The sequence below is a fragment of the Mauremys reevesii genome, linkage group 1 (genome assembly GCF_016161935.1).
Source record: "Mauremys reevesii isolate NIE-2019 linkage group 1, ASM1616193v1, whole genome shotgun sequence".
In the NCBI taxonomy this organism is placed as follows: domain Eukaryota; kingdom Metazoa; phylum Chordata; order Testudines; family Geoemydidae; genus Mauremys; species Mauremys reevesii.
In genome coordinates this window covers 318,138,034-318,159,802 of record NC_052623.1, presented here as the reverse complement: position 1 = coordinate 318,159,802, position 21,769 = coordinate 318,138,034, and the positions used below count along the sequence as shown (strand labels likewise).

The following is a 21,769-nucleotide window of genomic DNA, read 5'->3' as shown; positions in this document are numbered from 1 at the left end:
ATTTCAGTTTGGGGAGACATATACTGTAGGTCTCATGCAACCAGCAGTAAAACATCATTAGAGTTTCTAAAAATTATAGATGATTTTCTAACACAGGAAGTATTGCAGTCAACACAATGGAATTCTATTTTGGACCTCGTTGTGATGAAAAAGGTGAATTAATCACTGGACCAGTGATTGTGAACTGATTCATGGGCAAACTGAGGAAAGTGCTGACCAGTAGTATACATACTTGGTCCTTAAAAAGGACAGTTGGGGCTGTGGTGTGGGTGGCCTGGCCTAGGTGTTAGCGTTGGGCATGGGCCAAGGAATCAGGGCAGAAAGCCAGGAGATAAGAGTCAAGTGACAAATTGGAGGGCTGGACCAAGAGATAAGTGTCAGGAGGCAGACATAGTCAGGGTATCAGGAGGTCAGGATCAGGTGACAGTACCAGAGGGCAGGAACCAGAAGGCAGCTACCAAGAATCAGGCTACGTCAGAATCGGAATGCAGGAACAAGTAAACCCCAGTGTTGCTGTCCATGACAGGGTGGAGCCCAGTTATTTAGATAGCTTCCTGTTTCCTCTTCTGGCTGAAATAGGGCTGTGGCCCCAGGAGGAGACTTGGAGCTCTCCCAGTCAGAGCACAGGGGCGAGGCTTGTGTTTCAGTTGGGCTTCCTGGGCCAGGGTCCAACTCCTGTCTGTGAGCTGCCAGGTGGAGGATTGGAGTGTGATGACTTCCATGACCCCCACAGATTCAGGCTCAAGGCCAGCAGGGCCTGACAGACACACAGATTGGTGATGTGGTAAATAATGATGCATGCAGGGCAGTCATACAGAGCGATCTGGATTGCTTGGTAAGATGGGTGTGTTCAAACAAAAAGTGTTTTTATACAGCCAAATGCCGTGTTATACATCTAGGAACAAAGAATGCAGGCCATACATCCAAAATGGAAAACAGTGGTAGGGGTGTAATAGTGGGAAGAAACACTCAACCTGAGTTCCCAGTGCAATACTTGGATGTATAAATGAGGGAATAGTGAATAGGATTAGGGAAGTGATTTTTACCTCTGTATATGGCATTGATGAAACCAATACTAGAATCCTGTGTCCAGTGCTGATGTCCACATTTTTAAAGGATGTTGAAAAATTGGAGAGAGTGCAGAATAGAGCCACAAAAATGATTTGAAGGCTGGAGGAAAATGTCTTTCAGTGGGAGACTTAAAGAACTTAATCTACTTAGCTTATCAAAAAGAAGTTTTAGTAGTGACTTGTTTACATTGGAAAAGTGCCTTCATAGGAAGAAAATACCAGGTTCTAAATGGCTCTTTAATTTAGCAGAGAAAGACATAAGAAGCACTAATGACTGGAAGCTGACGCTAGACAAATTCGAATTAGAAACTAGGCACAATTTTTTAACAGTGAGGGTGATTAACCATTCAGACACACAGCTAAGGGAATTGGTGGGGTCTCCTAATCTTGATATCTTCAAATCAAAACTTGATGCCTTTCGGAAGATATGCTTTAACTAAATACAAGTTATGCTTTAGTGAAATAAAAGTAAGATATTGGGCTCAATACAAGGGTAACTGGGTGAAATTTAAAAACTTGTGATATACAGGAAGTCACACTAGATGATCTAATGGCCCCTTCTGGCCTTAAACTCTCTGAATCTATGAAGTAGTCATCTTTCATTTCAAAACCTTGAGATTAGTCAGTTTACTTAGCTCAGTTAGCAATGTCGGCTTGTTTTCTTGCTACCATATGTGACTCACTGATAATACATACTTGAGATGTCATCCATTACTTCCAAGCCTTTCTTTTTTCCTTCGGTGAGAAAGTGAAGTAGAAAACAGATGATTGATGGCTTTTGCTGTTTGTTTACTAAAAGATGTCAACAGGTATACTTACTGACTTGCAGGAGCTTGTTTCCTGCAGTGTGGTGTTAATCTGAGCAGTGTAAATATATCTTCACAAACACCTTTACCATTTGAGAGAAGAAACATAATGAAGAATGACAGAACAGATTTCCATTTTTTTTGTGTGGTGATTTTTGTATTTGGTTGCTTTACAATGGTTATAAATATTCACAAACGAAGAGCAGAATATTTTTCCAATATTCCTGAGATATTGGAGCTTCCAAATAACAGCTGATTGTACAAATAAGGCCCATATCAAAAATGAAAAGATGTGTTCCCTTTGCTTGGGGGAAAAAACCTTTAAAATTTGGCTTATTGGTCTTCTAATGCAGTGGTTTTCAACCTTTCCAGATGACTGTACCCCTTCAGGAGTCTGATTTGTCTTGCATATCCCAAGTTTCACCTCACTTAAAAGCTACTTGCTTACAAAATCAGACATAAACATACAAAAGTGTCACAGCACACTTAGTGAAAAATTGCTTTCTTATTTTTACCATATCATTATCAAATAAATCAGTTGGAATATACCGTATATACTCGATCATAAGCCAGTTTGTTTATAAGCTGACCCTCCCAAGATGGATAAGTAAAAATGGAAACATTTTATAACCCGTTCATGAGCCGGCGCTATAATTCAGGGGTCAGCAAACTTTGGCTCCCAGGCCATCAGGATAAACCGCTGGGGGGCCAAGACGGTTTTTTACCTCAAGCATCCACAGGCACGGAGGTAAACCTAAGTAAACCAAGTGTCCCAGCATGCCAGCTGCTTACCCTGACGGGATGGGACAGCAACTGGTGGGAAATTTTTTTGAGGGGGAGAAGCTGGGTGTCGGGGAGTAACCCCTGTGACCACTCCCCACATGACCCACTCCTAGCCCGAGACCCCCCCCCCAACTCTCCCCATCCCATCCCTTCCCACCTTATCTGGGGAGGGCCGGGGAGGATGTCTCTGGCCTGGCTGGAGCTGCTCCAACAGGCTGGGCAGGGTGGCCGCAGCCTGCTCCGGCAGGCCAGACCGGGTGGCGCAGCCACAGCATGTTCCAGCGGGCTGGGCCGAGCAGACATTAGCAGTGGGGAATGTAGTCTGTTTAAACAGCAATTAATTAGTAGTTGCTGCAAAAATGTATTTGCCTGTTTTGTAAGTTGTGCATGGATAGTACGACTTTTACAGTCAGCCTTAAATACATGGTTACTGCACATTGCAGCACACTCATGGAGAATTGGGCCAAAATTGTATCTTGTGTCAAGATAGTGTATTTCAGTCTTCCACTTTGTTCGGTATTAAGAGGTTTAGATTGGAGATGAAGCACAATAAATTAACAGTTAATGTTGCCTGAGTATTTCCATTCTAATGGGTCTTTTCCCACTGCTTTTAACTTTATCAGACTTTAACCTTTGAGGCACAAAAATGGCAGCCTTTTTTAAGTTTGAGGAGAGTAGGGGAAAATATCACTTTCCCTTGTTAAAATGGCTGTAAAGAGCTCTAGTGTCCTTGTGTTTTGGAAAGGGGCGGCTCCAGGCACCAGCGCAGCAAGCGCGTGCCTGGGGCAGCAAGCCGTGGGGGGCGGCCTGCCAGTCTCTGTGAGGGTGGCAGGCAGGTGGCTTTCAGCGGTGCGCCTGCGGTAGGTCTGCCAGTCCTGCGGCTTCAGCGGCGGGGACGCCGCTGGCGCAGCACTGGTTGACCTCCCACAGTCATGCTGCCGAAAGCCGCCTGACTGCTGTGCTTGGGGCAGCAAAAAACACACAGCCGCCCCAGGTTTTGGGGTAGACACGTGAAATTTGGCAGTGGCATATGCCTTTCCATTGTCTGAAGAGATGTTTTGATTTGGCAGAGTTGTAAGTCTTTAAAAAATACTTTGTGTACACAAGCTAGTTTTTTTTTCTTTTTTTAATAGACAGCAAAGTCTTGGTTGGTTGGTGGAGGAGGGTTTTTTCTTATCAATCTACCATTGTTCTGTAGCAATGTACATACATAAGAAAGAAACTTAGGTAGCGTTTTCCATCTGTGGAGATATGTATGAAACTTCACTCATATGATGTCTGAATATGCGTATGGAATAAGGCAGGGCTCTAAAATGCTTGTGGAGTTCTCATCTTGTGTTACCTCCTTCAGAAAACTTCCAAAAACCCACCTGCTCTGTGACCCATTCTATTTATAATGCATTGCTTTATATTTGAATCGTACTGTACTGCGTTGTTTCCATCCCACATCTTTAAGGTTGTTAGCTCTTAAGGGCAAGGACTTTGTTAACTGAGGAAGCTTACCTATCTCAATGCAATTAATACACTTAAAAATAATTTCTTATTCCTGATGAAGATAGTGATATAGTCTGGTCAATATGTTTATTCTTATTGTATTAATTTTTTCTTCAAATTGATTGTTAATTGTTCCTGTCTGCCTAGATTTAGTCTGATGGATATTATATTTGAAACTAAACTGAGTTAATTGCACCTTTAAAGATTTAGTAATATTTATTCCACCTTTATGTTCTTTGCTGTTTTTTTTTTAATTCCAAAGTAACTTATCCTAGTTTCACGTGTATTTTTTTTTCAATCCTTGCAATCCTATTATAGCATCTTTTATTTAATAGTGCTAGTTTTCACTGCAGTGCAGAAAAGAACCTTCTGCTTCAAAGAATGTTATTGAGGGGTGGAAGCAGTGGTAGAGGAATCAGTTAATTACATGATGTCAGTTTTTGTACTTTTCCAATTTTTAGATCAACTAAAATTTAGGCTCTTATTCAGATAAAATATGCCTGGAATTTAAACTGCAGCAAAAAGCATGAATCTTGCTAATGCCAGTAATGACTCATCTGGTGAGAATGGCATTGTATTGACAATACAATAAGAAAAAAAAGTCTCTTGTGTCTGCTGTCTTTGTATATCTGACCTTGGTGAGAATTAGAATTTTCTTGTTGCAGAAGTTGAGCATCTAATGTGTTGCTGCACCTCTTTATTCTCATGTATTAAATCAGAAAATGTTCGTAGTGGCCAGTGATTTCTTTGTGGATGATATATTTTCTGTAATCCATTGATGTGGCCATACAGTTGCATTCATTTACATTAAAAGAATGTCCCTAAAATGTTGAATTGCTTGTGTATCAGAAAATTATTTCAATGCAGTATTCCAGCTCCCTGCCAGTACCATTCTCTGCTGTAAAATACAGTTTATTTTTCTGTATTTCTAGCTAAAATAATTTTGACTTGCATATTTTTAATTTTATATGTGTGTGTGTGTGTGTGTGTGTGTATAGAGACCTTGAATCAAGCAACTCCTGCTAGAAAGCTGGAAGAGGTTCTTCACCTTGCAGAGCTCTGCATCGAAGTATTGCAGCAGAATGAAGAGCATCATGCAGAGGTGAGGATATCTGCATTCACTATAGGATAATGGTTCATACCTATTTTGTTTCTCCATGATGTGAAGGAATTCTGTCAAGAAACATTCTGACTTTGGGTTCTGACATATGTTCAAGGCAGTTCACATTTACAGAGAAAATGAGTGTTTTGAAGCTTAAGAATAGTGAAGTGAAATAAAACTCTACCTGAATTCCTGTGAATGAGCTCCAGGTCTGGAAATTTCAGATTAAAGAGCATAACACCAATAACAGGCGATTAAATGATATCAAAAACATTCAGCCTTATACAGTTGTCCCTTCCAACTTTTTATCCCCACAGAAAGGAAATATAACTTTAAACACTAGGTTTCATTGTGTCTTGTGCCAATTAATTTTAACTTTAAAAATAATGACTGGTGAAATAAATATTCATATTGGTATTATGCTTATTTTGTGGGACTGATTAAACAACGATTTCTATTCCATTTATCTTGTCTTTTTTAAAATGTCATTTTAAAATGGAAGAGGTAAATTTAGTCAATTTCATATTTCTTACCCTCTCAAGTCTTTTTGTTCCTTGATTCATAAACTACAATGGGTTCTACAAGCATTATAGTACCTTTTATCTCTAGGTATTACAAAAAAAGAACAAATAGACCAAATACATATAAATTTATATTATTAACATTAATATGATAATCTAGTTGTCTAAGATACAGATTCTAGGATGTTCTATAAAAAATCCTAGAATTATTTTCTGGAAAAGCATACAAAGAGGTAAACCAAGATTTTGTGTGTGTGTGTGTGTGTATATATATATATATATATAGTTATAAATATGATCATTCAAAACATCTGCTTTTAGCTCACACTGTGGAATCTAGTTTTTAGCTTACATCTGTCAAGTGTGAACTTGTTATGGATATTTTATTTTATACTGAAGAAACAGCTGCTTCAATAATTTGAAATTAATTCCCAGGAGATTTTATTTTACACTAGTATTACCACTGTGTTACACTGTAAATGATTACTTAATAAAATGTATATATTTTTCTTTGTCTTTTGAGGATGTCTTAGAATATTAGACTTGAAAAAACAAAGGAATCTGATAAAATACCAATATGCAATACATTTTACTGTTTAATAATTGTGTTTCTTAGTAATTAAATGTAATAATAAATAATGCCTTAAAATTAATTTTTGCAAAAAAGATGTATTCTGTTCTTTTATCTGCCCAAATGAAAATCAGTCCTGCAGGAATACTGAATCTGTCAAGTTCAAAACTACTATTTTTACATCACTTCTTCCTTCTTTGTTTCCAAAAATAAATGTGCATTTCTAGTGAAAGTTATAAAATAAACAGAAGTGAAATATTAAAAGGTAAATGAAGCAAAGAATACAAAAATTGTACATATGCATCCCTTGTCCCCATTCAAAATATAAATACATCACACTGAGCTCAGATCATAACAGTACAGAAATTATGATGGTGCAGTTAATTAAATGGATTAGTAGCCTCTAAAATAGTGACATCGAACTCCTCGTTTTAATAGTATAACTTTTTTTTTCTATTCCACAACACTTGAAATTTACGGATTCCCACAGGCACAAGAGGTATGTGGTTCCTCACAAACAAGGCATTATTATTTCTCACCATTTGTAGCATGGAGCTGTTAATGTGTCTTGAACGTGTGTCATAAATTGTTCTGATCATTTCTGATTTTGTTTTGCCACATTTGTCTCTCTTTCTAGAATCTAAGAACTTCAGTCTTTCTTTAATCAGGTCAGATGTTTTTGTTCTCTTAGGATGTATATGACCAATCACTAACTGCATTCAGCTTGTTTTCATATTGTTCATTTTGATGGAACAACATCTTAGCCCTGGTATATGTTTTCCCATTCTTCTCACTTGCTCCCAGACACTTTTGGATAATTCTTGAGAGGGTCCAGAGAATTTGTTTGGTTTACAGTGTCATTTGCAAAGGGGTTTAAAATGGGAATAGAATGGGCTGGCTTGCTAGAAATTTTTTTTTGGGGGGAGGGCGCTATATGTTATGAAAAGATTTTTGTTTACCTGTCCCAAAGGGACACCTGCCAATGCCTATACACTTTTAAAAAACTTTCACGCTACTTCTTTTTATTGTGGTAGGTTATTTTCTTGGGCTAGGAGGTTGTTTCCTTAATGATCTCTCATTTAAGCTCAATTTGTCAGTCAGACTTCTTCCCATTACAGGAAAAGGAATCTATTTTAAATTCTTGCCAAAAAAATTGCAACAGGTTCTGTACTGTTCACTTGATTACCAGTCAGTATCCTTAAGGCCTGATGTAGCAGTGTGCTGAGCACCTCTATTCCTGTTAACTTCACTAGGAGCAGCAGGTGCTTTCAGGGAGCACCAGTACCTCTCAGAAACCTTTCTCCAGGTCATGTTGCAATCATTCCTTTCAGAAAAAACCAAAACACCATGTTAGACTGTCATCAGGAAGTCCCGGATGCAAGTAAACATTTATGACCACATTTTCAAAAGTGTAATCTAATTTTGGGCTCTTCAGTTCTAGACCTGAATTTCTGGAATTTTAGACCTCTCGGGCCTGATTTTCAGAAGTGCTTGAGCACGTGTTGTTGCCATTGACTTCAGTTGGAGTTGTGGGTGCTTAGCCCCTCTGGTGATCAGGCCCTAAGTGTGTCTGATGTTGGCACTTCAGAAATGGGGGTGGTCAGAATTAGAGGTCACACTTGAAAATGGGGGCTGTAATATAACTCTCTTTATTCAAGGAGACTGTATGTTTCTCAGCATTAGATGTTTGCAGTGACACTGGACAAAACAGTTGCAGCAGTGTTAGCTTGATACCAGTATGAACTTTAAAACCTGCTCTTTCACAGGCTCAGATTATTACTTGGCCTCCATCTTTACTGCCAGTATCTCCATTTACCATATTTCTCACTTTGATATAACATCCAACTACTGTACAATTCCTGTCATTCTTTTCCTTCTCCACCAAGCACATATGTAAATGCAGGAAAAAGATGCATGATGTGAATGTGGTAGAGTCCTTAATTTTGCCTGAACACAGCAACTTTTGAATGAATTTCCTCCCCAACCTCCGTTCTTCTGAGCTAAGATCACCTAATACATGAAGCTTACACTCAAGAAAGCAGTATTTTCCAAAACACTATTACATTAGTGGAAAGAGATGTTATAAACTAGAATTATTGAATCTCCAGATTATCTACCCATAACACTTATTAAAGAAAATGGGGATTTATTCATCATGAATGGTCTATCACTTCAGGACAAAATAATGATAAAAATGAAGATTTTGCATCTATCAAAAATACAGATTTCAGTGGATATTATTATTAGCTATTAGTTAAAGTTTAAATCAAATTTCTTCTGATGAATGAGGACAAAATGCTTTTAAATATGTATTTGTTTAGAGAACATTTGACAATAAATTAGGCTGATTTCTTATAACTTTAGTACTGAATCAAACCAAAATTAGTGTGTTGTAATTTTCCAAAGATTGTCTTTAGACTTTCAGTTCTTCTGTTTCACTCTCCCCCCCCCCCCCCCCGGAGACAATTTGTTTGCTATTTTTTTCCCTCTTGTTGGCAGTAATTTGGGGTTTATTATTAGTGCTGCCTTTCCAACAAAATAATTTCTGGTTTGATTTTTTTCCCCCATGTTGACAAATGTGGTATATTTTTTAATACATGTCTGTATAAGAATGCATTTACATTTATCACACATGGACTGTACATCACCCATGCATGATAAAAGACATAAAGTGACATATCCAAAGATATTTGACCATAGCTACCATACAGTAGCTATTTTTTTTTGTGACTTGTGTTTACTAATTTTGTTGTTGTTGTTGTTGTTACATTATAGGCTTTTGCTTGGTGGCCAGATTTATTAGCTGAACACGCAGAGAAATTTTGGTCTCTCTTTTCTGTTGATATGGATTCAGCACTGGAGGCACAACCTCAAGATTCCTGGGATACTTTCCCGCTTTTCCAACTGCTAAATAACTTCCTAAGAAATGACAGTAAGATCTTAAGGTTTTTTCTTTTTGTTTATATATGATTTTTTTTCTTTCAGTCTACGCACACTCCAGAATTCTGTTGTATTTCAATTCCCAGAGCAAGACAAAAGTTACACTGCCCCTCTTTGCTATAAATATTTCTCTGCTGAGTTCCTCTGAAATTAAGCTGTTACTCTCTCTCTTTGTCCCATCAGATTCTTTACTGTATACCATACTTGAACCATATAGTATTGCATGAATTGCTTACCTCTGAAGCAACACTATAAACACTGCATAGTGTATTTTAATATTTTTAATACTAAGGCATTATATTTAAATAGGTGTGTATCAGTAAGTGTACCCTCATACTAAATTCTCATTCCCATCACTGCTTTAACACCATTGACCATATTTTATAAATGTATTGTAGACCTCATATTAATTGGAGTTAAGCATGTACATCAAACTGAAAGAGATTTTTAATTTACACCATTTGTATTTGCCCAAAACTTAAGACATATTGGTTATGAAATGCAATGCTCTTGCTTTTATTTGTCTTGAGTGCACTGGTTTTGCTTTTTTAATAGCTAAATCTAATATACAGACACTAAACTTGATTGTTCTTTTTTCTGGGTGATTTTACATGTGGAAATATACAGAGAGTATCAATGCAACTTTAGAAAATGAAGTAGGTTAAATTAAAAAGCACAAATTGTACTTTATTTTACCTGCAGATTATTTTTCAAACATTTTAAGACAACATTCAGAAAGTCGTAGATTTGCTATTTTTAAATAGAAAGGTAAAATGCGCTGTTTTCCTTAATTATTAAGGAAAGGCAAAATTCTATTTTTATTCCATGTCTCAGTTTATTCCAAGCTTTAAATTTTTTCTTGTATTTACAGGATTCATATGCTCAACAAACTAGTTTTTTAAATTATTTTTATGCTATTTTTGTTATCATATAAAAAGCAGTATCAGAATGTCCTTTCTGTATTAAAGCTGCATGATTTAGGGGATTGGAAATGGGATACTGGGACATCCATCATGAGATCAGAGGTGCTGTGACAACTCACATTGCTTATAACAGACAGGGCCGGCTTTAAGCCGATTCCCCTGATTCCCTGGAATCGGGCCCTGCGCCTTAGGTGTCTTTTTAATTTTTATTTTTTTTTACTCATCTGGTGGTGGGGGGCTCCACTCCGGGTCTTCGGCGGCGGGGGATCCTTCGGTGCCACAGAAGACCCGGAGCGGACCCCCTGCCGCCGAAGCCCCAGACCGCCACCGGGTATTCAAATCAGGCCCCGCCGTTCATAAAGCCGGCCCTGATAACAGAATATTGTTACCATCAGCTTCTGAGTGCCTGAGTGAAATAAGTAGGTGATCTCAGTGCTACCATAGGGGCATCCATATCACAAAAAGAAGCATTGCAATTGGTGCTAGTCCCCTGGATGGCAGACTCCTCAGGATGCAAAAGGCTGAACAGACATAAAGCCTTAACTACCTTCTTATCCTAAAAGCTAGTCATTCTGGATAGCTCATCTCAATTGATTGGCCTCTTACAGTTGGTATGGCTACTTCCACCTTTTCATGTTCTCTGTATGTATAAATATCTTCTTGCTGTACGTTCCAGTCTATGCATCCGAAGAAGTGGGCTGTAGCCCACGAAAGCTTATGCTCAAATAAATGTGGTAGTCTCTAAGGTGCCACAAGTACTCCTGTTCATTCTAGTTAGAGTTGAGAACTATTGGTACTGCAGTGTAGTAACTTACATTGCCTGTTAAGTATATGTTCTGTGGATAAGTGGAGGACTTTGACAACACTGGACTCTAGTCTCTTTTCATGAGTACTTAACTGTGTTTTCATTAATTGGCATTAATACATTAAATGCTACGTTCCTGTCGTGTAGTTGTCTTTTTTTACATGGGTTCCTTAGTGAGAGAGTGTCTATTTTGTTACTGTTTTCTTTATTTTTGGTTGTGTTTTTGTGGAAGGTGCTGGAGGTTACTCCCTTTGAAGTTCTCTAGGATAGGTACAGTGTAGACATCAGCAACAAAGACTTCCTAACTCTGCCATGGAAACGTGCTTCAACCTTGATTCTGAAGGAACACTTGAAGCGATGTAAGAGTAGTTTCCTCCTTGTGCCCATTCGATACTTGGTGCCTGTGTTGAGACTGCCAACAAGGATTACAATCATAGTGCTGGATTTTGTGATATGTAATTTTGTTAGGGTCGGATTGTTTGAATTTTATTCAGCCAGTGGTATCTATAAACTTGGTACTGGGTTCCATTACAGCAATAGTTAAGTTTCCAGAACCAATGGAAATGAAGCTTATTGCAGGATGATATTCTTGTCCTTCAGGCAGGGTTTGTGACACCCGAGTTACAGCTAACCCTCTTATTACACAACGTGGGCTGCCTTGCCTGCTGATTTCCAGAATAACACAAGCAATACAAACAGACTCTAGCTCCACACTTACATAAGAAAAGACTGTTGGAAGGCTACTGCTTGCTTTTTCTTCTGTGAAGAGATTAAATGGATAATTACTTTAAATGATTACTAAGGAAACAGTTTCAGGAAAGACATATTATTAAAACTGGAGGAAATTTTGTTTTCATAATGAAGTAATTATTAGCAGGGTTGTAAAATGTAACTGAAAGAACAAGTAGCAGCTACTGCAAGAAATAAATGCCACACCTGTATACTGTTTTCTACAATTCTCCTAATGGCAAAAGATATAGTAAGTCACCATTTCTGACAAGTGAAAGCCATCTGGAAAACTGTCTTTTTTTTTTCTTCCAGTGCTATTGAAAAGCAACCGTTGGAACTAGTCACCTTTTAATCGGTGGATATGCTAGCAAGTGGCAAATGACCATTCTCCCAGGAACAGATTCCCAAGTGAAACATACCATGATTCTTATTCTTTAATTAACAGCCCTTTCACATTGCTAGTACATTAAAGCTATCAGAAAGAATACCCCATGCTTCTAAATCAATGTCACAGGGTCTCCCTAAACGAATAATAAATGCTCTAGCTTTCTACTAAGTGAAAACCTATTCCCGGAGACTTCCACCTTCCTAAAGATAAGCTCATAAAAATCTTAAAAAGAGAGAAACTGGAATGTGGTCTCATGAGGATAAAAAGGCTAGTGTTAATAATTAACAGAGAAAGTGAAGTGGAGTCAAATTAGCCATAATAGAGCCCAGAGTGACTGGCAAAGTCACCTCTCATTATCGAAAAACTCATTAGGAAATGAAGAGGTAGAAATCCCACTGGGTTATTCTCTCTCTGAGGCTGTATCAGAGATTATTTTTCAGATTTCTTTCAAATGAAGAACTGTTAGGTCACCATATTGCATATTAGGTTAATCTTCAACCTTTGAAATTTGGAGGGCTGACACCTGCGTGTTATTCTATCTCAAGAGCCTTAAATGAGCTCTAAATCTGAGATGCAGGAATCAGTTTTCATGTAAATCTAACATGTGCCAACAGTATAGAAATATCTAACTAACAATTATAGCCTTTAAGCAGATCTTCATGCAAGATTATTTTTTATAAACATGACACTAAAATATAGTGCCAGAAAGACTGCAGGATAATGAATGTATAGTCTTTATAAATATACTGTGTCTTACCCTACGAACTTTATACATTTTTTGAGTTTCTTCTAAAGAACACAAGGTGCTACACAAATTCAAGCAAAATGCATCAAAGCACAGCTGCCATTAACTTAGCAAAAAGCAGAAATGAGAAAAAATCCTTGTGTTATAGTTCTGCACAGAATAAAGAGAAGCAAATCAAGTTTTCTTTTTTTGTCTTGCTTCTTGATAAGAATAGGTAGCAGATAATATTTTTTGGTCTACTCTTGGTGTAGACATGCAGAGTTCAATCCTCAGCTGCATCCAGTAAGCATTAGGTACCGCTGAAGACTGCGTATGCAAAGAGGCTGTTTGAGCCCCAAGTCCCAGGGCCAAATCTACACCAGCACCTATGTAGTTTAGAGCAGCCACAGGTTGGTTTTAAACTACTCCAGCTGGTTACGGACCTAAGGTTCTGATATGCTAGTGAGAACTAGCCAGAGCACAGTGATTCTCCAGTTTGTCCCTTCCTTCTAGGCCCCTAAGCCATGGAGTGAAAGAGATGGCCAGTTATTCAGAACCCGGGCTGGCCAGCTTTCCTGGCTCTTTCTACTGCCGAAGTGCAAAGCCCAGGATCTGGCCCACAGTCTTAGTACTGTTGTTTTGAAAGCCTTCTTTGCAGTTCTTGCTTTCTGTCTGGAATGGCCTTTCTGCACCTGCCCATCTGATTTCAGATCTCAACCAAAAGCCTATATTTTTGTCTCTATATAGCTTAATTTCTCCATCTCCCTATTGTATTTTTAAGTATTGACCTCTGTAAATTATTTTAGGATATGATTTGTATGAAAGAAGCTATCTAAAATCAAGTTGCACTGTGCTATTGTATATATGTCTAGCAAGTAGCATGAAGATCCAGGAGAAGACTCATTATAAGAACATTATGCAATAAAATGTTCTGAAAATATAGGTAGATAGCTTATAAATGTGTCCAGAAACTCATGTTGGAAACTCATTAGGAAATATCCATTTCCTTATAATTAACCTCATATAGTGTGTGCTGTGGAGACATCACAGAATTATCTTTTATTCTACAGCATACCATATTAACACAGGAAAGAAAACTGAGAAAAAATCATTAACAGTTGTAACATTTTAATGTACTGGACAAAATGCTTCTCTCACTCCCAACATCCCCCCTCCCCGTCCTTCCACCTCATTATTATTATTATTATTACTATGTAGTTCAAACAGGATTGAATTTCCCAGAACAGTCAGCATATATGAACATTCAGTATAAAAGGCAGAGCATGTAACAGCTCCATTTGTTCAGATTGCACAAATGTGTCCATTCTAAAGGAATTCCATCTGCATTTGTGTGTAATTGTTGTTGTTGGGGGGGGGGGGTAGCTGAAACTTGGGAAGTTTGTTCTCCATTCATGGCTAATTTTTTTTTTTGTATATTTTTTAAGCTTGAACTAAAACGATATTTTCAAAAATGAAGAGTGGAAAAATGTACTGTCTTCCCATTATACAAAAATGTTCAACTTTTTTGAACAACACGGTATAATAGATGGTTAAAATTACCATTTGGCGATAATAATACACATTTGGCAGATGTTCTTTTTAGTGATCTGGTAAATCGGCTGTGAATAGTCAAAGTGTAAAGATTTGAACAATATATTTTGCACATCTGCACTGGATTTTGTCACAAAATCTCTTAATGATCTGCTGGGATTCTGTTGGTTCTGCACATGTGAACATAGCTTTGGAAAGTCTGTCAGCTCTGCTGTGTCTTTTTGTATAATTAGAGAAAGTGTACAGGGAAGGAGGCAGAGTGCAAATGAGCCTTGTATCCATCTTTACAATAGGTAAGAGCGCATATGAGAGGGGGTTGGATTCCCAAGGAGGTTTGGTTCTTTTCATACAATACATTTGGGATATATATGGAAGGGGGCAGGACTGGAAAGATGTCCATTCAGTGCAACTCCTACTTTTGTATATTTGACTGGACAGAGCATTCTGTTGTTGTCTGGCAGATAGTTCCATATTGTGGGATTTTCTTTTAAAAACATGACAGAAATTCCATTTTTTGAAAAAATAATAAAGATACAGTTCAGAATAAAATTAGGATTTCCTGTGCAGCCTGAGCTCTGCTTATAGTTTTTCATAACATGTTTAATACTATATTTTCTGCCAGACCATTGCCGGACTTCAGGTATTTTCTCAGCTCTTACCCATTGTTTTATATTTAATGCTAACAACGGTAGAAAAGAAAGTGGTACTGATCCTTCAAATTTATTAGTCATAATAATAATAATGCCTAGTGTAAATGTAGCACTTTTCATCCATAGAGCTCAAAGCACCTTATAAAAGAGGTAAAGCTGTTCTGAGTAAACCTTACAACCCCAGTGGGCAATATGACCGCAGCCAACTTTAAAAAGGCCATACACTGAGGGCTTGCTTCCTGATGTATGTTGTCATAATAGCTGTTGTTGGTTAAAGGAATAATGCTAGAACATTCTTATTAGACCATATGGAGGGACGAGAAAAGCTCTCACTCATGCCTCAGGCTGCATGCCCTTAAAAAAAAGTGCATTGACAATGCACAACTGTCTGTTGTGTGATTGTGAGTGGAATGTACACTGGCATATGTACACTGTAAGAAAGGAAGCATAGATTTACATAGAAAATGTTATTGATGGGAACATGCTAGTATAGTTGAGGTTGTGTCAGCATTTCTACTGCAGGCCCGTGTTTCGTGAGGGGCTGTCATTCATCACAAAATACTTGGGCTGTGCAGGAACTTGGCATGTAACATCTCCATGTGTGAGACAAACCAGTTCAATCATTTTTAAGTATCAGAGGGGTAGCCGTGTTAGTCTGGATCTGTAAAAGCAGCAAAGAATCCTGTGGCACCTTATAGACTAACAGACGTTTTGGAGCATGAGCTTTCGTGGGTGAATACCCACTTCGTCGGACTTGCATCCGATGAAGTGGGTATTCACCCACGAAAGCTCATGCTCCAAAATGTCTGTTAGTCTATAAGGTGCCACAGGAATCATTTTTAAGTCTGGTGGATTATTTTTAATAGTGGCATTATGAATAAAGAAGCTTTTGAGCCTTTAAACCTAACTTTATGCACTGCCTATATATGATTGAACACAACTTGAAGTGGTCTCAGGTTAAAAAAACAACACCCCAACTGTCCTAAATCAGTTCCTATGCCAACTACGTATTTACAGGATATATCATGTCAAACTGAGTAATTTATTTGAAAAAAAAAATCAGTCACATGCAGTTATACATTATAACACAGTTGCTGGGTTTTGCTTTGGCAATTAACATCTTCCATTGATCTCAAACTGCTTCCTATATAGACATCATAAAAGGATGGATTAAAAACCTTCAAGTCTTCCCAGTGTACATCAGTGCTTCTGGTATTTGCTTGGTTTTTTTCATTTGTAGTGAATTTTTAGTGCCCTACAAGCTCTGCTTTTGCCCTAGAGCTCTACCTAAGTGTTAACCTTAGAAGACTTGCTAATTCTCCAGTGTTTAACCCCGGTGAAAGCTGTCTATTGCTGAAGGTTTGGGGGATCAGCTATTCGGTACTCTGCCAGGGAGTGACTGCTTTTATCCTCTGAAAGATGGGGCTAGTATAGGGTTTCTTTTTGAAGGAGCAAGTTCTACCTCAACTTCCTCTCACAAGAATTTTAACCCTTTGGGGTATCTTCCAACATACCCAATTTACCCTCACTGGTAGGAGCCAATACATCAGGTGGTAACTGCTTTCAAAAGTCATGTCAGGTATGGTTGGGAAGAGTAGGACCAGTGGAGCTGGCAGGATGGGGGAGATGGACAAATAGTGTCTCTCTCTCTGATGTTTCTGTGAGTAAGGAGGAGAGGCAGCTCTTCCCACATGTAACAGAGGGAGGGAGCAAGGGGTGGTTAAGTGGGTCGGAAGATCTTCATTTGAGAGGGGAGCGAGAAGGAAGGTAAGACTTCTGTTGTTTATTTTCTTTACTCCTGTAAAATTACAACAAAATCATCTGCTGTCTCAGAGAGGGAATGGTAGTGACCATCTTTAAGGATAAAAAAAAAAACTTGTGAGAAATTGTGGCAGACATCATTGTGTGCACCATTGTTAGTTATTAGACGTTAATAATGGACTCTGCAGTAACAGAAGTTAACAGAACAAAATAGGAGGAAAAATAATATGTTAAATAAAAGTATGAAAGAAAATTGTATAAAAATACAAGAAGGAAAAAAATAAGAATCGCAAAAAAACAAAACAGTAGATTGGCATGGATGTGAACGAAATTTTTGGGATTTAATACCCATGACAATGAAGTAGTTGCTCAGCTATGGTAGAAATGGATAAGCAGATTCTGAAATCTGTTGGTGGCACTAAATATTAAAAATCTAAAATGACAAATTGTACTTCTGCAACAGTATGTGGGTGAGGAGATAAATCAGATTTGTGATTCACTGACCAGCACAATGCCTCACTGAGAAGATGATCTCCTTGAAAAAGTCATTATTGTTGTTAGTGATCATTTCTCTCTTTGAAACAGTGTGTGATGTATGAAGTGCTTCTTTTCAGGCAAGTGTAACAATAATTTGAAGCTTGACCTGTGTATGATAGATCTATAATACCAACTGGCACTCCCATGGGAGTTTTCTGACTTGGATTTTAAAGTCATTAGGACCAAATCCTAGAGTTCTTATACCAAGAAAAATTCCCATTCATTGGAAATCTATCCTGAGTATAAGTATTCAGGAATTTTTGCCCATGCCTGATAAAAATTAACTACAGTACCATAACCTTCCTTTTAATTCAGAGCTGCACTTTTGGGTCACTAAAATTTAATAGTGATCATTGGTTAAATAGTTCTGTAGGAAATTTCAGGCAAAAGAGTTACTAGGGTACCCAGAACTCCTACTGTCTGAGTGAGCATTTTAGATGCACAAGAATTCTTGAGTGAGCCTTTTGTTTTGCTTAATCTTTTAAATATGAATTTAACTGTGGTCTCATTAGCACAGGATCAGAGAATTTTAAAAGTTTCTTTGCCCTTAAAATATATTTAGGTCAAATTTGAAGCCTGTTTCCACTTATACGTCTACAAAAATCATGGTTACATCCCTTTGCACATGCAGACAGGTTCCTATGTGAATGAGAAGATACACTTGCAGATTTTGCCAGTGAATGAATAATAGCCATTTAAAGGTTTGAAAAAATAACATTCTACATAGAAAATGACTACAAATGCAATATAAGCTGTCTTCTTTCAAGCTTACTGGACCATTTTCAACAGCCACACATAGAACACTGATCCCCAAGTTCATTTTCTTGTCGAACCCTATCATAGGTGCTGGGGGTACTGCCACACTCCCTGGCTTGAAGTGGTTTCCATTATATGCAGGATTTACAGTTTAGTTCAATGGCTCTCAGCACTCTCACTATAAAAATTGTTCCAGCGCCCCTGAACCCTACTTATTTTAATACTGTTAATTAAAAATACAATTATAATATTCAATTATCATCAGTTTACAATAACATGAAATAAGAAAGCATATACGCCAGCAGGGCCAGATGATGCCTTCTTAGAGAATCCATTGCAGTGGCAGGATAATTTTTAGACTATCTGCAAAAATGGGACAATCTTGGTCTGTGGGAGACAGGTTGACATTAAGTTGCATCATTCTTCCTTTCAGTTCTGCAGAAGCCCTTTCTCTGTGCATGCGTGCTGGGGTACGGGTGTGTGCGTGGGGCGTGTGTGTGTTCTGTTTGTGAAACTCGTGCAATTTTCCTGCCCCTTTTCTTCAGAGGATGGCTTAACTCCACTGACTTTAGAGTTACTCCTGATTTACACTGTTGTAAGTGAGATCACAATCAGCCCCTCATAATTCTTAGCCTGAATGAGCAATGTAGTCTGTTTCCCTTGTTCTGGAGGTGAAGCCCCATTCTAGTGCTGCAGTATAGTTTACACTGCAATAGCTAATGCTATTTGAAACCGGTCTTGTGATCACTGCTTATATTTTACTGTATTTAGAATAGTCAAGAAGGATAAGGTAAAAGTAGCTTTTATCTTTCAGTATTTCTTGGATCTTCCTTAGGATTTTTCTGCTCCCAAAATCAGCTTTCGAATAGTACATATGAAGTATTTCTGTTTTGTCTTTTTTACTCTGGTACATGTCATTTTTGTGGTGGTGTGCTATGTGAATGTAGGATGGTTTCATGCACAGAGAATGTGGGATGGGTGAATTGTCTAGGGAAAGGAGAATGGCTTGAAGATAAATGCTAGGATTACTTTTTCCTTGGACAAAGTTTCCTTATCTTAAGCTCTTTTGACAAATCCCTTTAACTCTCATTGAATGAGTCCTATTTACTTAAAGTGGAAATGGTAACTTACAATCAGCATGTGATTTTTGGCTGTGTATTGCCAGATCTGTTGTGCAAAGAGGCAGCATGCCAGAATTTTATTTCGGATTATCTTCCAAACCAATCTAGCACTGTTACTTAGTTGGATGACGATATTCGTTTTAAATTAGGTCAGTCTATTTGGACATGCTGGAACTCTCAACAGCTTTTGATACAACAAGCCATGGATTGTTAGTTTGGCAGATGAGAGACATTGCTGGCGTGTCTGTAGCTGCCCTCTAGCGGTTCCACTCATGCCTATAATACAGGAGCAAGTCAGTACTTGACGGTCAATTGCACTACGTCACTGAGGGATTTGCAGTGTGGCATTCCTATAAGGCACTCTCTTGTCTTCCATCTTGTTTGATGTACAGGGGATACCTTTTGGCAAGTTCATTTCTAACCACTATGCTGATGATCCTCAGCAGTATACCTCTTGTCCCATGGCCCTGCAAGTCTATTCTCTGCCCTGGAGGAATGCTTGAATGAATTCTCCAGACGGATACATCAGAGCTGCCATGTCCTCAACCCTGGGGAAATAAAAGGCTTGCTGCTGGGTTAATAGTATGAGAAAGCTCACTCCTCTTTCATGTCCCCACTTGTAGAAAGATTTGTTTGGAGGTAGAGTCAAGTTGAGAATCTTGGCATCACTTTACACAATTTCTTTTCCCCACAAAGCCGAGCATCAGCTTGATATGAAAATGGGTTTTTTCAGTTGCACAATTTTTACTTACTGTGCCCTTTCTAATCCCATTCCAGCTTCACCATAGCCTCACAACACATGTCCTCCTGCCCATGAGGCTTGATTATTGTAATTCCCTCTGAGCAGGGCATGCAGCAGGGCATCTCTACAGCTTGTTCAGAAAGCAGTACCATGCTTGCTTACCCATTCAAGCAACTGTGATTATATTATGCCAGCCTTGCATTGACTGCCTATAAAGTAGCATGTTGATTTAAAACTGGCACTGTTGTTTTTTAAAGCTCTAAACAGTATTGGGCTTATCTTGCTCAAGATCTCCTCCTTGAAAATTATTCTGGTAGATATTCTGAACCACCCACCTTTTATGTCTCAGGCCAGTGATCAATTTTTTGTTGTTGGGGTAATCCTTGGGCTTCATACATGCTATCTGTATGTATTTGTGTAGTGGGGTGGTTACCCACTCCTGCCCTGCAGCGTTTGAAACAGCCCAGGAGGAGGCTGGGGCTGGGGAAGGGAGCAAAGCCCTGGCTGATTGGGGGAAGTTGCTGCAGCCGGGGCCATGCCCCAAACAGACTAACCGGGCCTTATAAGAAGGCCAGGGTAGCCAGAGGCTCAGGACTGACTCTCTGCTTGTAGTAGAGAGAGAAGGGCCTGGCTGCTAAGGAGCTGAGCAGGGTACCAGGAGTAGAGCAGGGTTGGGGGAAGGCTAGAGGAGCTGGGGAGCTCTGGCCTACGAAAGCCCCGGGCTGTGGGCCTAGCCGAGGGCCTAAGACCAGTACCGGGGCTGCAGAGGGGCAGCCCAGCTGTAGAGAGAGGCAGCAGGTCCAACCCAACTTTGCCTGTGATGAGTGGGGGTTCCCCTGGGTGGAGAGACCCAGAGTGTGGGGATCACACTCTGTCAGTGGGGCAGCAACCCAGAGAAAGGGGCACCAGGGTCCTGGGAGGGACACGGGGGCCAGCAGTAAGGCGGATCACCAGCCTGCAGGGGGCGGTCCAGGATGCTGGAAGAGCTAATTTCCTGAGACCACCAGCAGGAGGTGCTTCAGGGGTGAGTCCACTCGCTTACAATTAGGCACCCTTGGGTTAGTATATAATCCCTTTCTTCTGTATTAATGTGGATCACAGTTATGCTAATTTTAAAAATATACAAAAACAAAAAATCTTAGTCTGCTTTTAAGTGATTCTAAAATGGGTATCAAATTTGATGCCAAATATAAAAAAAAATTATGCTGAAGATAAGTAGTTAAAATTACTAGCACTTCTAAAAATAATACTTTGCACAGCTTAGCAAGGAGGGGAATGCAAGGTGGTTAATTGTATCTGTCCTTTTTTAAAGAAAATAATTCTTGTCTTCTGATCGTTACCTTTGAAACAACAAATTTTATCCAGACACTCAGCAGCGGTGACACCCCCTGATGCTGCTGGCAGCAATGGGAGAGGGGTGGCATATCCTCCTGTGTAGCAGCCCCCACCTGTCCCAGATGTACTTCACCAAAGGATTTCCCAAGAGGGGTATTCCTTTAAGAAGGCCCCAATTTCCTCCAGGAAAGAAAGAGCAATGGTGGTAGTTTTAGTAGTAATAATAATAATGCCTGTTTGCTATATAGTGCTTTTCATCAGTAGATCTCACAGTGCCTCATAATCCCCTGTGAGGTAGAGCAGTGCTATGTATCCCCATTTTACAGAAAAGGAACTGAGGCACAGAGTAAGCCTGGTCTACACTACAAAGTTATGCTGAAGTAAGCCACCTTGCGTCAACCTAGTTGTGCAGGTGTCTACACTTAAAATTGGTCTCCCACCAATGTAAGTGCCTTGTTAT

The 21,769-nt window shown here is 39.0% G+C and overlaps 1 protein-coding gene across 5 annotated transcripts in view; it reads left to right on the top strand.

Moving 5' to 3' along the window:
* Positions 1-21,769, top strand: part of CADPS2 (calcium dependent secretion activator 2) — a 530,263-nt gene that overhangs the window by 407,425 nt on the left and 101,069 nt on the right. For all 5 annotated transcript variants that reach the window (XM_039510109.1, XM_039510118.1, XM_039510136.1 and 2 more), the window contains 2 exons: positions 5,152-5,255; positions 9,123-9,279. In XM_039510109.1, the coding sequence (XP_039366043.1) occupies positions 5,152-5,255; positions 9,123-9,279 (261 nt within the window). The remainder of the gene's footprint in view (positions 1-5,151; positions 5,256-9,122; positions 9,280-21,769) is intronic.